The sequence below is a fragment of the Nelumbo lutea genome, chromosome 5, assembly GCF_056320005.1.
Source record: "Nelumbo lutea isolate HS-2025 chromosome 5, American lotus-T2T, whole genome shotgun sequence".
NCBI lineage: Eukaryota > Viridiplantae > Streptophyta > Magnoliopsida > Proteales > Nelumbonaceae > Nelumbo > Nelumbo lutea.
Window position 1 is genome coordinate 21,190,296 of NC_142688.1, and position 12,251 is coordinate 21,202,546.

Here is a 12,251-nt window from a genome sequence, read left to right on the forward strand (position 1 = left end):
TTTACCAGAATTGGGTTAGTTACCCAACTTGGTAATGGATTTCCCTGATGAAGTTTGCCGCTAGGAGCTTCCCGACCTCTTCATCGACTACCCTCCAGCGTTCCGGGGTGAGGTTGTGTTTCTTCTATCTAACTGGCCTGACTAAGGGGTCGGTATTCAATTTATGAGTTAGAAATTTGGTGCCTATTTCGGGCATTTGTGCCGTGGACCAAGCAAAAATATCTAAGTTTTTTAGTAAGAAACTTACTATCTGGGAGCGAAGCGGCTTGTTGATCGAAGCACCGATCTAGAGAGTCTTGGTCAGGTCATTGGTTGAGACTGGGATGTGGATCGTCTCCTCTGTTGGGGCAGCTCACTCGTCAGCATATTCCGTTGGTCACTTGAGCTCAACATCAGCCGCTAGCTTTGCTTTCCCCTTGAGAGCAGCTATGTAGCACTTGCGAGATTCGAGCTGGTCACCTCGCACAACTCCTACTCCATAGTCCGTTGGGAACTTCATCACCAAATAGTAGGTGGATACTATTGCATGTAGGACGTGCATAATGGGTCGACCTACTAAGGAATTATAGGGAGAGGGAGTCACGACCACCAGAAATGTGTGCTCAAACCTCGCGATATTTGGCCACGTGTCGGCCTCTACGGGTACCGTGACTCATCCGAGAGGTTTGACCTCCTTGCCGCTAAAGCCTACCAGGGGAGTGTCTATCGGATTTAGATCATTTTGTTGTAGTTATAGCTTGTCGAAAGTTTCCTTGAACAGAATATCCGCAGAGCTACCTTAGTCCACCAGGATGCGCTTGACTTCGAAGTCGTTGAGCCTCAGTTTTATCACTGGAGCATCATCATGAGGATACTGGATCCCGCGTGCATCGTCATCTGTGAAGTATATTGGTTCTTCAAGCCGAGGTCGCTTTGGTGGGTTTTCCTCTTCATTTTCTAGTTCGTAGATTGAGATCTGTCTAGCTGCCGATGTACACCCTACTATGATGGACCCGCTAGTAATCATGTTGATTACCCCGCGGATCGGTCTTTCCTCGGGCAACTGTCGCGGAGGCTGCTCATTCCCCCTACTGGTCTTGGGGGCATTCCTTCTCTGGTCCCCCTGTTGATCTTTTTCGTGTTGTGCTCGTGGTCTCTATGGAAATGATAGTAGACATTCCAGTTCCTTGTTGTAGGATCTCCCCTCAACCTAGGAGGCCATTTGACAAAGGAGTCCTTAATGGCCATTAGGTTTTCTCCTCGCTTAGCGTTTAATGGTGTGTAGTTCGTTCTTTCAACAGGTGGGGTCTTGGAGCGCTAACCTGATTTGCAAGTTCGCGAGGGAGATCAACTTTCAGATTCGTTTCTTCCCCTGTTCGGGGATTTGCTATTTCTTCTTTTGTGTCCGCCATTATGTGTGTCTTCATTGTCTCTTTTCCTTTTTTCTGTTGGTGTGTCAGCCTTTTGATTAATTTCCTCTTCGGTACCAATGAACTGATCGGCTAGTTTGAGGAATTCAGTGATGTCCTTTGGTCTATTGGCCACCACATGCCATTTAAACTCCATGTGGGTTATTCCTTTCTCAGTTGTAGTGAGTTTTACCGTCGGGTCTAGGTCTGGTATTTGTAGGCAGGTGTCGTTAAAGCGCTTAATGTAGCTTCTGATCGACTCTCCTTCTCTCTGAACTACGTTGAGAAAGCTTTCCTGTGACCTCAGGCACTTCTTATTGGTGACGAAGTGTGAGGTAAATAAATTTGTGAACTGCGACCAACTTTTGATCGATCCCGATGCAAGGTTCTGATACCTAGTCTGAACTACCCCTTCAAAGGTAGTGGAGAAGGCCACACACATACAAGACTCATTAGCCCCAACTAGGTGCATCTGGGACTAGAAAGAGTTCACATGGTCATTAGGATCGAAGGACCCGTCATATTTGTCTAAGGGAGGAATCTTGAAGTCTTTAGGCATCGGGGTCGCCAAGAGCTCAGGAGACAGGGGAGACGACCTGGAAAGTAGGGGAGAAGCAGCCTTTGTAGCTATCGAGCTCGCTTCTTCCTTACCTTTGGCTTGCCCTTCTTGCTAGTTCGGCCTTGCTAGCTGGTTGCTCTAAGCCAAGGTATGGCGTGCCTTGCGACGTCTCCGTTGTTGTTTCTTTACTGACTTGGCATTGGTGTTGCTGATTTCGGTGTGCTCCAGCACCGCTCTGTCGTGAGGTAACTCTTGGTTTCTTATGGGATTCTGGGGCTGGATATTACAAACGGAGAGGCCCTGTCTCAAGTTTGCACCTAGAACCCCGAACAAATTACCTGCTAGCGAACCATCATTTTCTTGCTGTGAATGCCAAGGAAGATTGGTCCTATGAGGCTGAGTATCCCCGAACCTGTTTCCGAGGTTCCCTTGTGAGGCAGGTGGAGTAAGTAAGCTAACCATCTCTTCTCCCACAGGATGAGACCTGACTCCTAGGAGAAATCGGGACTTGGGAGGTCTCTTCGCCTTGGTGGGGAGATCGGTTGATATTCTGATTAACCCGAGGTCGGTTCTGATTTTGATGGGCCTTTGGGTGTCGAGGTGGAACCTACTGTTGGTTCTGTGGTAGTGGAGGGAACTGATGCTGGTACTACTGGTAGAAAAAATACTGCTGGTACTATTAAAATTATTGGACCTGTTGCATCTGGATCTGGATAGCCCAGATGCACTGAACCAGGTCATTGAATTGGGACTGCCTGAATCCGGGGGGAACCACAGAAGGCTCAGAAAAAGTTGTGCCTACCACTAAGGGAAGTGGGACACTCACATGTGTGGTGTTTGGTGGCGCGGTCAGCGTTGGAACTCTAGACGCAGTAAGCGGGATGGTGAATTGGCCGATGCACACCGTAGGGAGTTGTGGTTGTCCCCCGGAGACGTTCATCTCAGTGCTTTTCACGGTGTGACTGGAAGATGCCATTGACGTAGAAGTAAGGTTGATAACTATAAAGAATGGAGATGACTTTTCAGTCGATTCTCACAAACAGTGCCAATTGATGTAGCGCGATCTGACTACTCCCAGCTGGAGGGTGATCTGGCTTCCAATCAAGCAACGAGCTAGATGAATCTGCAAGATAGTGGATCGAAGAACCCGAGGTGGCTAACCCAACGAGGTCGCTCCGATGCTTAAGTTAGTGTATTGTGATTCGAGCTTAATGCTTTGAGAGTTTGAGAGTTAGAGAGCTAGAGAGTAGAGAAATCACACGTACCTGGGCCCTAGAGGGGTTGTTGCTCTTATATAGCTGAGCTCCACGGGTTTCACGGAACGGTTCCCATATCTTCGGCATGAGGGGATGAGATCCGTTTCCGCTTTAGTCGGGGAGTAACATATCAGTCAATAAAGTCTATCATTTCCGCCTGATCCGGGCGGGGAGAAGATAAGGCATGTCTTTACGTGACGTGATTCCATGAGGTTCGGAGTCTACTAGAGAAACTTCCAGAGTTGTTACATGGCGGTTCGTGTTGTTAGCCCCGAGGCTTGCCAGGCTGAGCTATCATCCCTTAGTCAGGTCGTGTCCACGTGTCCCCTTCTCGCTAGGTTAGGCCAAATCACCCTTCATCACTCCCCTTGCATGGTACTAGTTATGACTTCTACTAAGGTTCATGGGAAACAAGTTTAACTTTTTTCATGAAGAAGCCTTATTTGACGCCAACATGGAGGAAGTAGAGAAGTTCTGCACTCCACTAGCTGAAGAAGCCACCCCTAAAGCCAACCTCAACAGTAGCAGGCCATCAAGCTATCCTCACCACTCCAGCAACAGAGTTCGCCCACACCTACTACCACAACCACCGAGGAGAGCGAGTGCCACCCAAGCCATTTAGGGACCACTTTCACACCATCCCTCGGATTGAATCACATAATAGCCCTATGAGTCACCCTTGGGGAAAAATTCATGGGAACCAACACCCCAACGGTCCAAAATATCCTTTTGACCCTTACTTGGCTCAAGCCTTCCCTATAGCCAAGTTGAATCAGCCACTACCATACCTTGAGGCCGCCAGGAAAGGACTTAGCCATAGTAAACACCAATAGAACAAGACAACCCAACCATGGCATCCAAATCTACACCTCGGCCTTGGACGATAGCCGGTTTGTGGAACAGTAGGAGAACCTTCCTTCCGCATCAGCAACTCTAAGGGACCAGCTAAAGCCGATCACCGAGGACGTAGATCGAATTGAGTGGGGGAGACTGTCACAAGTGACTCTTTCACCACGCCATCAAGCACCTTTCGTCGTGCCTACAACGTGCCTTCATGGTGTCATGGGTGGGCTATGTATGTATCTTGTAAGGGAGGACTACTAATGGCATTATTGTAATTACTTAGTATGAATTTCCACTCATTTGATGTTTCATTTTGTTACTCCCCCAAAAGCTTAACGTACTCTTTGAAAGGAGGTAGGTAGTCGAGTGAGTCATAAGTGTGTAAAGGTTAAGCACAAGATCCCCTCAACACTGAACTGTGTGCTTGTGCTTACCACTAATTAATGCAATACAAGTTGCCTTTTGTCTAATTTGTGTACATTCTTATTGCCTTTTGTGTGTTGTTGCTTGCATTTGTAGGTTTCCTTGACCCCATCGAGCATCGCACGGGGCCTCGTCGATTAGCCCCGTGACAATAAGGCTTATTTCCTTTCTATTACTTTGGACACCAATGAGTAAAGATTTCATGAAGTTTAAACCCAACAACTTGACTTCTAATAATTCATCGAAGAGATTTAAATGTGAAATATAAAATGAAATTATTTTTTCACGCCATGTCTGATTGTTGTTGTTGGAAAAAGTCTGGCCACTTATATTGTTTGCAATTGAGGTTCAGACTCTCAAAATATAACTAGGCTCTAGTGTAAAGATGCTTCGATTTTTCTTATAAAGTGTTATAAAAGCCAAAAGTGGATACGAGTCATTTTGAAGGTGTTAAAGGCTATGCACCCTATGGGCAAGCCATATTTCATGCTTCCCAAAAGCAAAAATCTTACAAACACCCTAAAGAGTGTGCCTTCAACTGCATATTAGATAATAAAGGTATTCGTAATGTACAATTGGATGCTCCGAATTGATGCTTGCATGATTTTTGATTTCATGATACAAAGGCTCCTTGTAGACATGTAAAACTATTAATCATCTTTCTTTTCCCTTAGGGATGGGTGGATAATAAAGGGGTGCACCATTTGGATATCTCACTAGTAGGATTAATAAGTGGTAACATGCATTGAGAGCTTTGTAGGTTAGGATTGGATCAATCTCAATTAGGGATGGCAATTTCTACCCTACCTGGTGGGTACCTGGCTCTACTCTTCCTGACCCACATATTGTTGGAAAGCATATAAGCTTTATATACTAGGTGTTGAATTTAATAATATTTTGAATTGTATGTAAAAGATAATTGATTGTTTATGTGTTTTATACACGTCTTAATCAAATAATTAGAATTTTTGTTGTATATTTGCATTATTTTACTTATTTATTGCTTATATGTGACAATGAATAATAGAAAATTAGATGCGGATTCTAAACCCAACCCGCCCTACCCTTGAATGCAGGGAGGGTAGGGTTGGGAGGGTTTTGCATTTACATGTGCGCAAAACCCTCCCCAAACCTATCCCATTGCCATCCATAGTCTCAATCTGATTTTGGGTCATGTGCGGGTTAGGGCAAACCCAAGTTAAACCTGATCTATTAATATTGCAACATTGAATATCTATATACATGGCCTTGTTTGAGTATTGACGTGTCATGTAGTAAGGGAAAAAACGTATAGATGTCATGGGTTATTTTTGGCAATTCACTTTGTTTAATTGGCGAGTCAGAGTCGAGTTGAAGTTACATTTTTTGGAGTGGACATATTACATAAGCAACGGGCCAACCGGTTTGACTGTTTGATCCTAACCCAATGAGCAAACCAATTGATGCAATTGTACAAGTATAACAGTACGACCCACACCAATGGGAACTAGCAACGTCTCCCACCTCGACCATTACAAGTGAGCCAACTTGACTGAGTCATTAAGGGCCTATTCATTTCCTCTTAGCTCTTATCTTTTAAAAGGAATCTTATAAATTTAAGAGGAAAATGGGTGTTTGTTTCATCTTATCTCTTATCTCTTAAAGAGGAATCTTATAACTTTTTATTTTCTAATGATACTTTCAAAACACAAACTAAAGTTCTCATATATGGGATTAAAATGAATATTTGACAATTTTCAAAATTTAGAATTTAGAATAATATTCTCCACATTTACAGTTTAGGGGAAAGAAAAGTTCACCAATAGCGATATACCTTTTAATGTAATTATTGCACCTTCGAACATCAAACATAAGAGCAATGATTGATTACTAACTACTAGGCAAGAAGCGACCATTACATGTGAGGGAACTATACTGACTTGCTAATGACAGATCCTAACTATCACTCACTTAACACATGCTAATGATTGATTACTAGCTACTAGGCAAGAAGCGACCATTACATGTGAGGGAACTAAACTGACTTGGGAGCTGGCATAGTTTCCATTACCTCCATGACTAATGGCCCCCTCCTCCATAAATAGGCAAGTGCCTTAAGGGTTTGACTCTCTTTACACTCCGATTTTCACACTCTCTTGCTCTCTAGTTACCTTAGCACACATCTTGCACCTAGAACTCTTTAACTCATTCACAACTCCAGCAATGTGCTAACTTGACCATTGGAGACTTTGCCACGGGAAAAAAATTCCAAGACCCCTCTAACATGTTTTCCGTGCTTGTAGGTGACTTGCAATTTGTGATCTTTAGATGAGTTCCCTCTCTCCTTGTTTGCCAATCTGGACGTCATCATTGATTCATGCGGGGCTATTTGAGTTGTTGAATTGTTAGGCTCATTGGTTTGACTTTTATTTGTTGAAATAAATAAACAAATAAAAATTTTCAATGATTCAATTATCTAACCAAATTTATTTTCAACTATTAAGAAGCCCTAGCCTTACAAAAAGGCCCCCCATTGTACTGGGTTAATGACAAATACCCCTTGAACTTTCACTTTGTGACAAGTACCCCTTGGCCATTAAGTTATAAGACAAAATGCATTAAATCACCAAAATGTCAGTTAAAATTTCCTCACTTACTTTTCTCTTAAACCATGATTGACAAAATGTACATCAATTTCTCTAGAAAAAGCTAGATAAAATAATAAGAATCGTTTTCACCAACATAGGAAAAATAAGATTTTTTAAATTATTGATTTATTTCACTGACATGAAAGCCTCTCTTCATCTTAAAATATAAAAAATTATCTACTCCTTTCTCCAATAAATCAAGAAAAACAAAATGAAACCATAAATTTATATTATCAAAAAAGAAACCTCTACCATTTCATTTGAATATAATCCCACTATAAATCTACAAGGAGCTATTGGAACAATTGAGGGGACTTCAATGTCATGTGTAGAAAACTAATTGAATCATAAATTGTTCAAATAAATAAAAAATGGTAGTTTGGAGATTTAAAAAAATCTTAAACAACTGAATGACAAATATTTTTGAAGTTATCTGATAGAACTATGATGGAGGGGTATTTTATTGCAAAGTGAAAATTTAGGGGGTATTTATCACTAATCCCATACTATATGGGGTATTTTTAATTTACCCTAAAATCTCATTCACTAAGGCTGAGTTTAAGAAAATTGTAAATACAAATATCTACAATGCAAATACAATGGTAGTACATATGATTTGAACAAATTCTGATTTATTATTGGGAGGAGTACAAATACAAATTTCTAGAGTACAAAACCTTGTATTTTGTATTATTTTATATGTATTTGTGTCATACATATTTGTATTTGTACTCATTCCAAATTGAGATTAAGGTTGTGTTTGGTTGCAATGCAAATAAAATTACACCGATGCAATATCATGACATTGCAAATTATTTGAGTGTAAATTTTGACTTATTATTGTTTCAAATTTTAGCTTATTTTATTTGATTGTAGACAATGAAGTAAATTAAGACATGAAGTAGAATAAAGTGAAATCCAAAATAAAATTAAACACAAATTTATATTTTTTACATTTACACTCCCACAGATTTGTACTAGTATAAATAAATTTGCACTGCAACCAAACACAGCCTAAATATTAAGAAGCAAACCATACAAAGTTACATTAGGAAGCGAGACAGGCTTATGATCAAACCAAAAGAAGTCATCATCTTAGCATATTGTGTAAACCCATGTGGACGAGTATTTTCTTGTCTACTTACATAGACAAAAGTAGGTGATTGAAACTTTGTCTTCAAAGAGTATATTTCAAAAAACCCAAGAATTAAAGATGATGTAGAAATCAAGCTAGTAACAACCGAAAAAAAGTCCAAGGTTGTATTTGGAAGCGATATAAAACATCAACGATGTAAAAGTACATCAATGAGGTTTTACACCGAACCATAAAAAAGTTACCATTGTGTTTTGAAAAGCATCGAATTTTTATATCGATATAGTATTTGCATCAATAATCAATATAAATTTATTCTTTTGATGAGATTTTGCATCGATTTACAATATAAAATTCCAGTCCATCTAAACTAGAATAGAATTTTACATCAATTTTGATTTACGCAACATCAAAACATCGATAAAACCGAACTAACATTAAACTTTTACATCTATAACATTTTATGTTTACTTCCAACCTCAGTTTAAGCAACATCACGTTCACCTAGAGAACAAAATAGAAGGACCAACTGAACTTACACAAGAACCCAATCTATTATTACAGACAACAGCCTTATTTAATGAACCCTCCATCACAAAATAAAATAAATTCATTAAATTGCACCGCAGATTAATTGAAAAGAACAGTTGGTTTTTTGTAATATCCAAAGAATAACAAATAGTTTGAAAAATCATCTCATTCATAATAAATCAAATATAATAAACGAAAAATATGAATAAATTCAATGCAGATTTCTGAATTATACTGCACAATTATAAACATTCAAAAGATCAAAATCCCCATTTTATACACCAATGCCACTCATTCCCCTTGAAGTATAGTTGAAGTATAGTTGATGCATAGAGACATTAATATTTGACATTTTAAATGTTTATAGGATTGCTGTGGAATTCAGCAATCTGCAATCCGTACTTTTCCGTATTTTATTTGACTGTAGACTGTAGAGCAAATGAAGTAAAATAAGACCTGAAAGCCCTAAACAAAACCGGAATTCAATCCAACCTGAGTTCAGGTTAACCCAACCCAAGTTGCAGAATTTGTTGCAGTGAGCTCTGCAACGGGAAGACGAGAGAGTGAGAGAGACCGAGCATGTGGCGAAGGATCTTCAGCACCAGCACCAGCGCCCGCGCGGCGTTTGCGTCCAAGGGGAAGAAATGGGACGCCCTGATCATCGGCGGAGGTCACAATGGCTTGACTGCGGCTGCATACCTTGCTCGCTCTGGCCTGTCTGTGGCCGTTCTTGAGCGGCGCCACCTCATTGGTGGTGCGGCTGTCACTGAGGAGCTTGTCCCTGGCTTCAAGTTCTCCCGATGTAGTTATCTCCAGAGTCTACTTCGCCCCTCCGTTATAAGGTTCGTATCTTTATTCCTTCGTGTCTATCCTTTCTCTACATCTCTATCTTTTCACTACAAATTCATAAATACTATTTTATTTTCTTTTTTGAAAGGGAACTTGAGTTGGAAAGGCATGGATTGAAATTGCTGAAGAGGAATCCTTCGTCGTTCACACCATGTGTCGATGGACGTTACCTTCTTTTGGGACCTGACGCAGAACTTAATCATTCCGAGATTTCTAAGTTCTCCAAACAGGATGCCGAAGCATACCCGAGGTAGTCCGACTTTTCCGATAATAGTCTCGCTCCGTAGATAATCGACACCTTTTGTTCGTTGTTTTGCCATCCCATTCGTGAAGTCGAACTGAGTTCATCACTACCTTGGCATGTCAGAGCTAAACATCGTACAAAACAGTAATTCTCTCTATTGAACTGTGTTCAAAACCAACCAGAACCTAGTCTGGCAGAAGTAATAATCAGAAGTTATATTGCCAGACTGTTCAAGCGAAAATTGTAGGGTATAGAGGAAGGATATGGTCTTATATAAGGTGATAGGTTGAAGTCTCTCCAGACTATGCTCAAACGCTCCATACTATTTTCTCTGTAACTTGTAATCAACATGTTCCTATATTCTTCTTCCCTTAGTGTTTGCCCATACTTACAAGGAAAAAGAAGGGAGTAGCTAAGGATAATACTCTTTTCACTTTCCAAATGGCAGGAACACTGCCTTGAACCAAATCTATGGTATTGTTGGAGGAAATGCTGTAATATCATGAAATTGGTATTGAAGACAATATTCAAGCTCTCATATCGAAGAACCCATGGAGAGTCTTGTTAAAATTTTGTCCAATAAATTATGTTTGAAATTAAACAACAGAAGGTGATAAGGAATAGTAAAAGTAAATATCCAACAATTGCATCATGAAGTTGAAAGCAAAATTCACAACTATAAAACATATTTACATACTTAATATTTTGAGTTTTTAATTTTTTCATTATCGCTCATAGTCTATAATTGATCATGATTGTTCTTGTTTATGTACTCTTGAAGATGTTAATCTTTGGTTTATAAGTCCATTTTTCTCTGGGTTAATATCTAGATATTTTGTTCATAGTCTCCACATCCTTGACTTATTACTTTATATTGTTCATCTTATAAGTGATTTTCTAACATGCAGATATGAGAATCAGCTACAAAGGTTCTGTAGTTTCATGGATTATCTTTTGGATTCACCAACACCTGAAATTTCACATAAGGTTCTGTCCTTCACTGATCGGATGAGGGACAAATTACAAAAATCAATATTTTGGGCTCATTGTTTCCGACGGGCTATCTTCCTTGGGCAAAAAGACATGGTGTAAGTCTTCATTATTTTAGTTACAAAAGTTTTACCTATCTGTTCCTTTTTGCAATTTATTATTGGGTGAAAAACAAATCGACCCAGTAACTATTTTTTTTTATTTATTTTTTTTCACCCTGGCTTGCCTCCCTTTCCTTTCAACTGGTAGATTTTCTCCCATTTTGAATATCTTTTATTGATCCTCATATGTTTTTAGCTATAACTGATAGCATCATGCTTATCCCAACTATGTGGATCACTTAATGAGTTCCTTTTTCCCCATTATGTTTTCTATAATGTTGTTGTCATTCAGGGAAAAATCTGACCTGTGAAACATGGTGAAAAATGTACTTCATTAACTTTCTAGTCTCTTTGCATTTTTAACATGCTTTAAAAATTATTCTGGCAGGGATTTCATGGATCTTCTCTTATCCCCAGCATCTAAGGTTTTGAATAACTGGTTTGAGGTTGTTATATTTCTTATTTTCCCTTGGAGTTATGTACTGTTATCAGATATATGCTTTATTTTTTCTGGCAATTTGTATTACATTGTCAACGATTTGAACATCCTACATTGCTTGTATGCTGCCTGGGGAAGAGGTGGTTCAGGGGAAAATGATTATACTGAGAAAATATTAATACCAATTTACTGAAAAATATCTATTTTCCCAGTAAATAATTTCCTACATAGCAAAAGCCACCTGAAAGAATATCATACATTTTTTTTTATCAGCGACAGAAGCATTTCATTAATGAAAAATGAAAGGTAGGTACAAAGGCAGGGGGAGGTAATTCTCTTAACTCCCCCCAAAATTAAAATATTACATGTAAGCCCAGAATAATTGATTCCTTCCCACCCCTTGTTTGGCTAGTGCAACTGCAAAGGAATTAGCACACCTCTTTACCCATTGTAACCTCACTGTCATATCTCAAATCAACCATTTGATGATCCTTTTCTCATTCTTGTAATTTCCTGTAGTTTGTGAATTTTATTTTATTTTTTCAAATTTTCTTTAGCTTTGATACTTCAATTTTTTTGTTCTTCATAAGTGAATGTTTACATGTTCCTTTAGAGTGTAGTGTTTTGGAAACAATCTATTTTATTTTTATCAACTTTTTGATTTAAATTTACTAATTGTTTCTTTGCTCCTTTCTGCAACATTATTATTTTTTGATTGGTAACTATAACTTTGTTGATATTTGATAATAAGTGACAAATAAGATATAAACAATGAAACAACGAGTTTTTTCTCCGGTTAGGGTTTTTCTTTTCTTGTAAGGGTTTGTTTCTATATGAGTGTCTTAAACTTGTTCCTGGAAGCTCTCAACTTTCTTCTTTCAGTCTATTAAACTGTTTGAAGTAGGATG

The 12,251-nt window shown here is 39.3% G+C and overlaps 1 protein-coding gene across 4 annotated transcripts in view; it reads left to right on the forward strand.

Annotated features, from left to right (window-relative positions):
- Window positions 1–8,996: 8,996 nt before the first annotated feature.
- LOC148850885 (FAD/NAD(P)-binding oxidoreductase family protein) overlaps window positions 8,997–12,251 on the forward strand; it is a 46,464-nt gene continuing 43,209 nt past the window's right edge. For all 4 annotated transcript variants that reach the window (XM_088947374.1, XM_088947375.1, XM_088947376.1 and 1 more), the window contains exons 1-4: window positions 8,997–9,562; window positions 9,658–9,819; window positions 10,722–10,901; window positions 11,293–11,350. In XM_088947374.1, coding sequence (XP_088803500.1) covers window positions 9,300–9,562; window positions 9,658–9,819; window positions 10,722–10,901; window positions 11,293–11,350 — 663 coding nt within the window. In that variant the 5' untranslated portion in view covers window positions 8,997–9,299. The remainder of the gene's footprint in view (window positions 9,563–9,657; window positions 9,820–10,721; window positions 10,902–11,292; window positions 11,351–12,251) is intronic.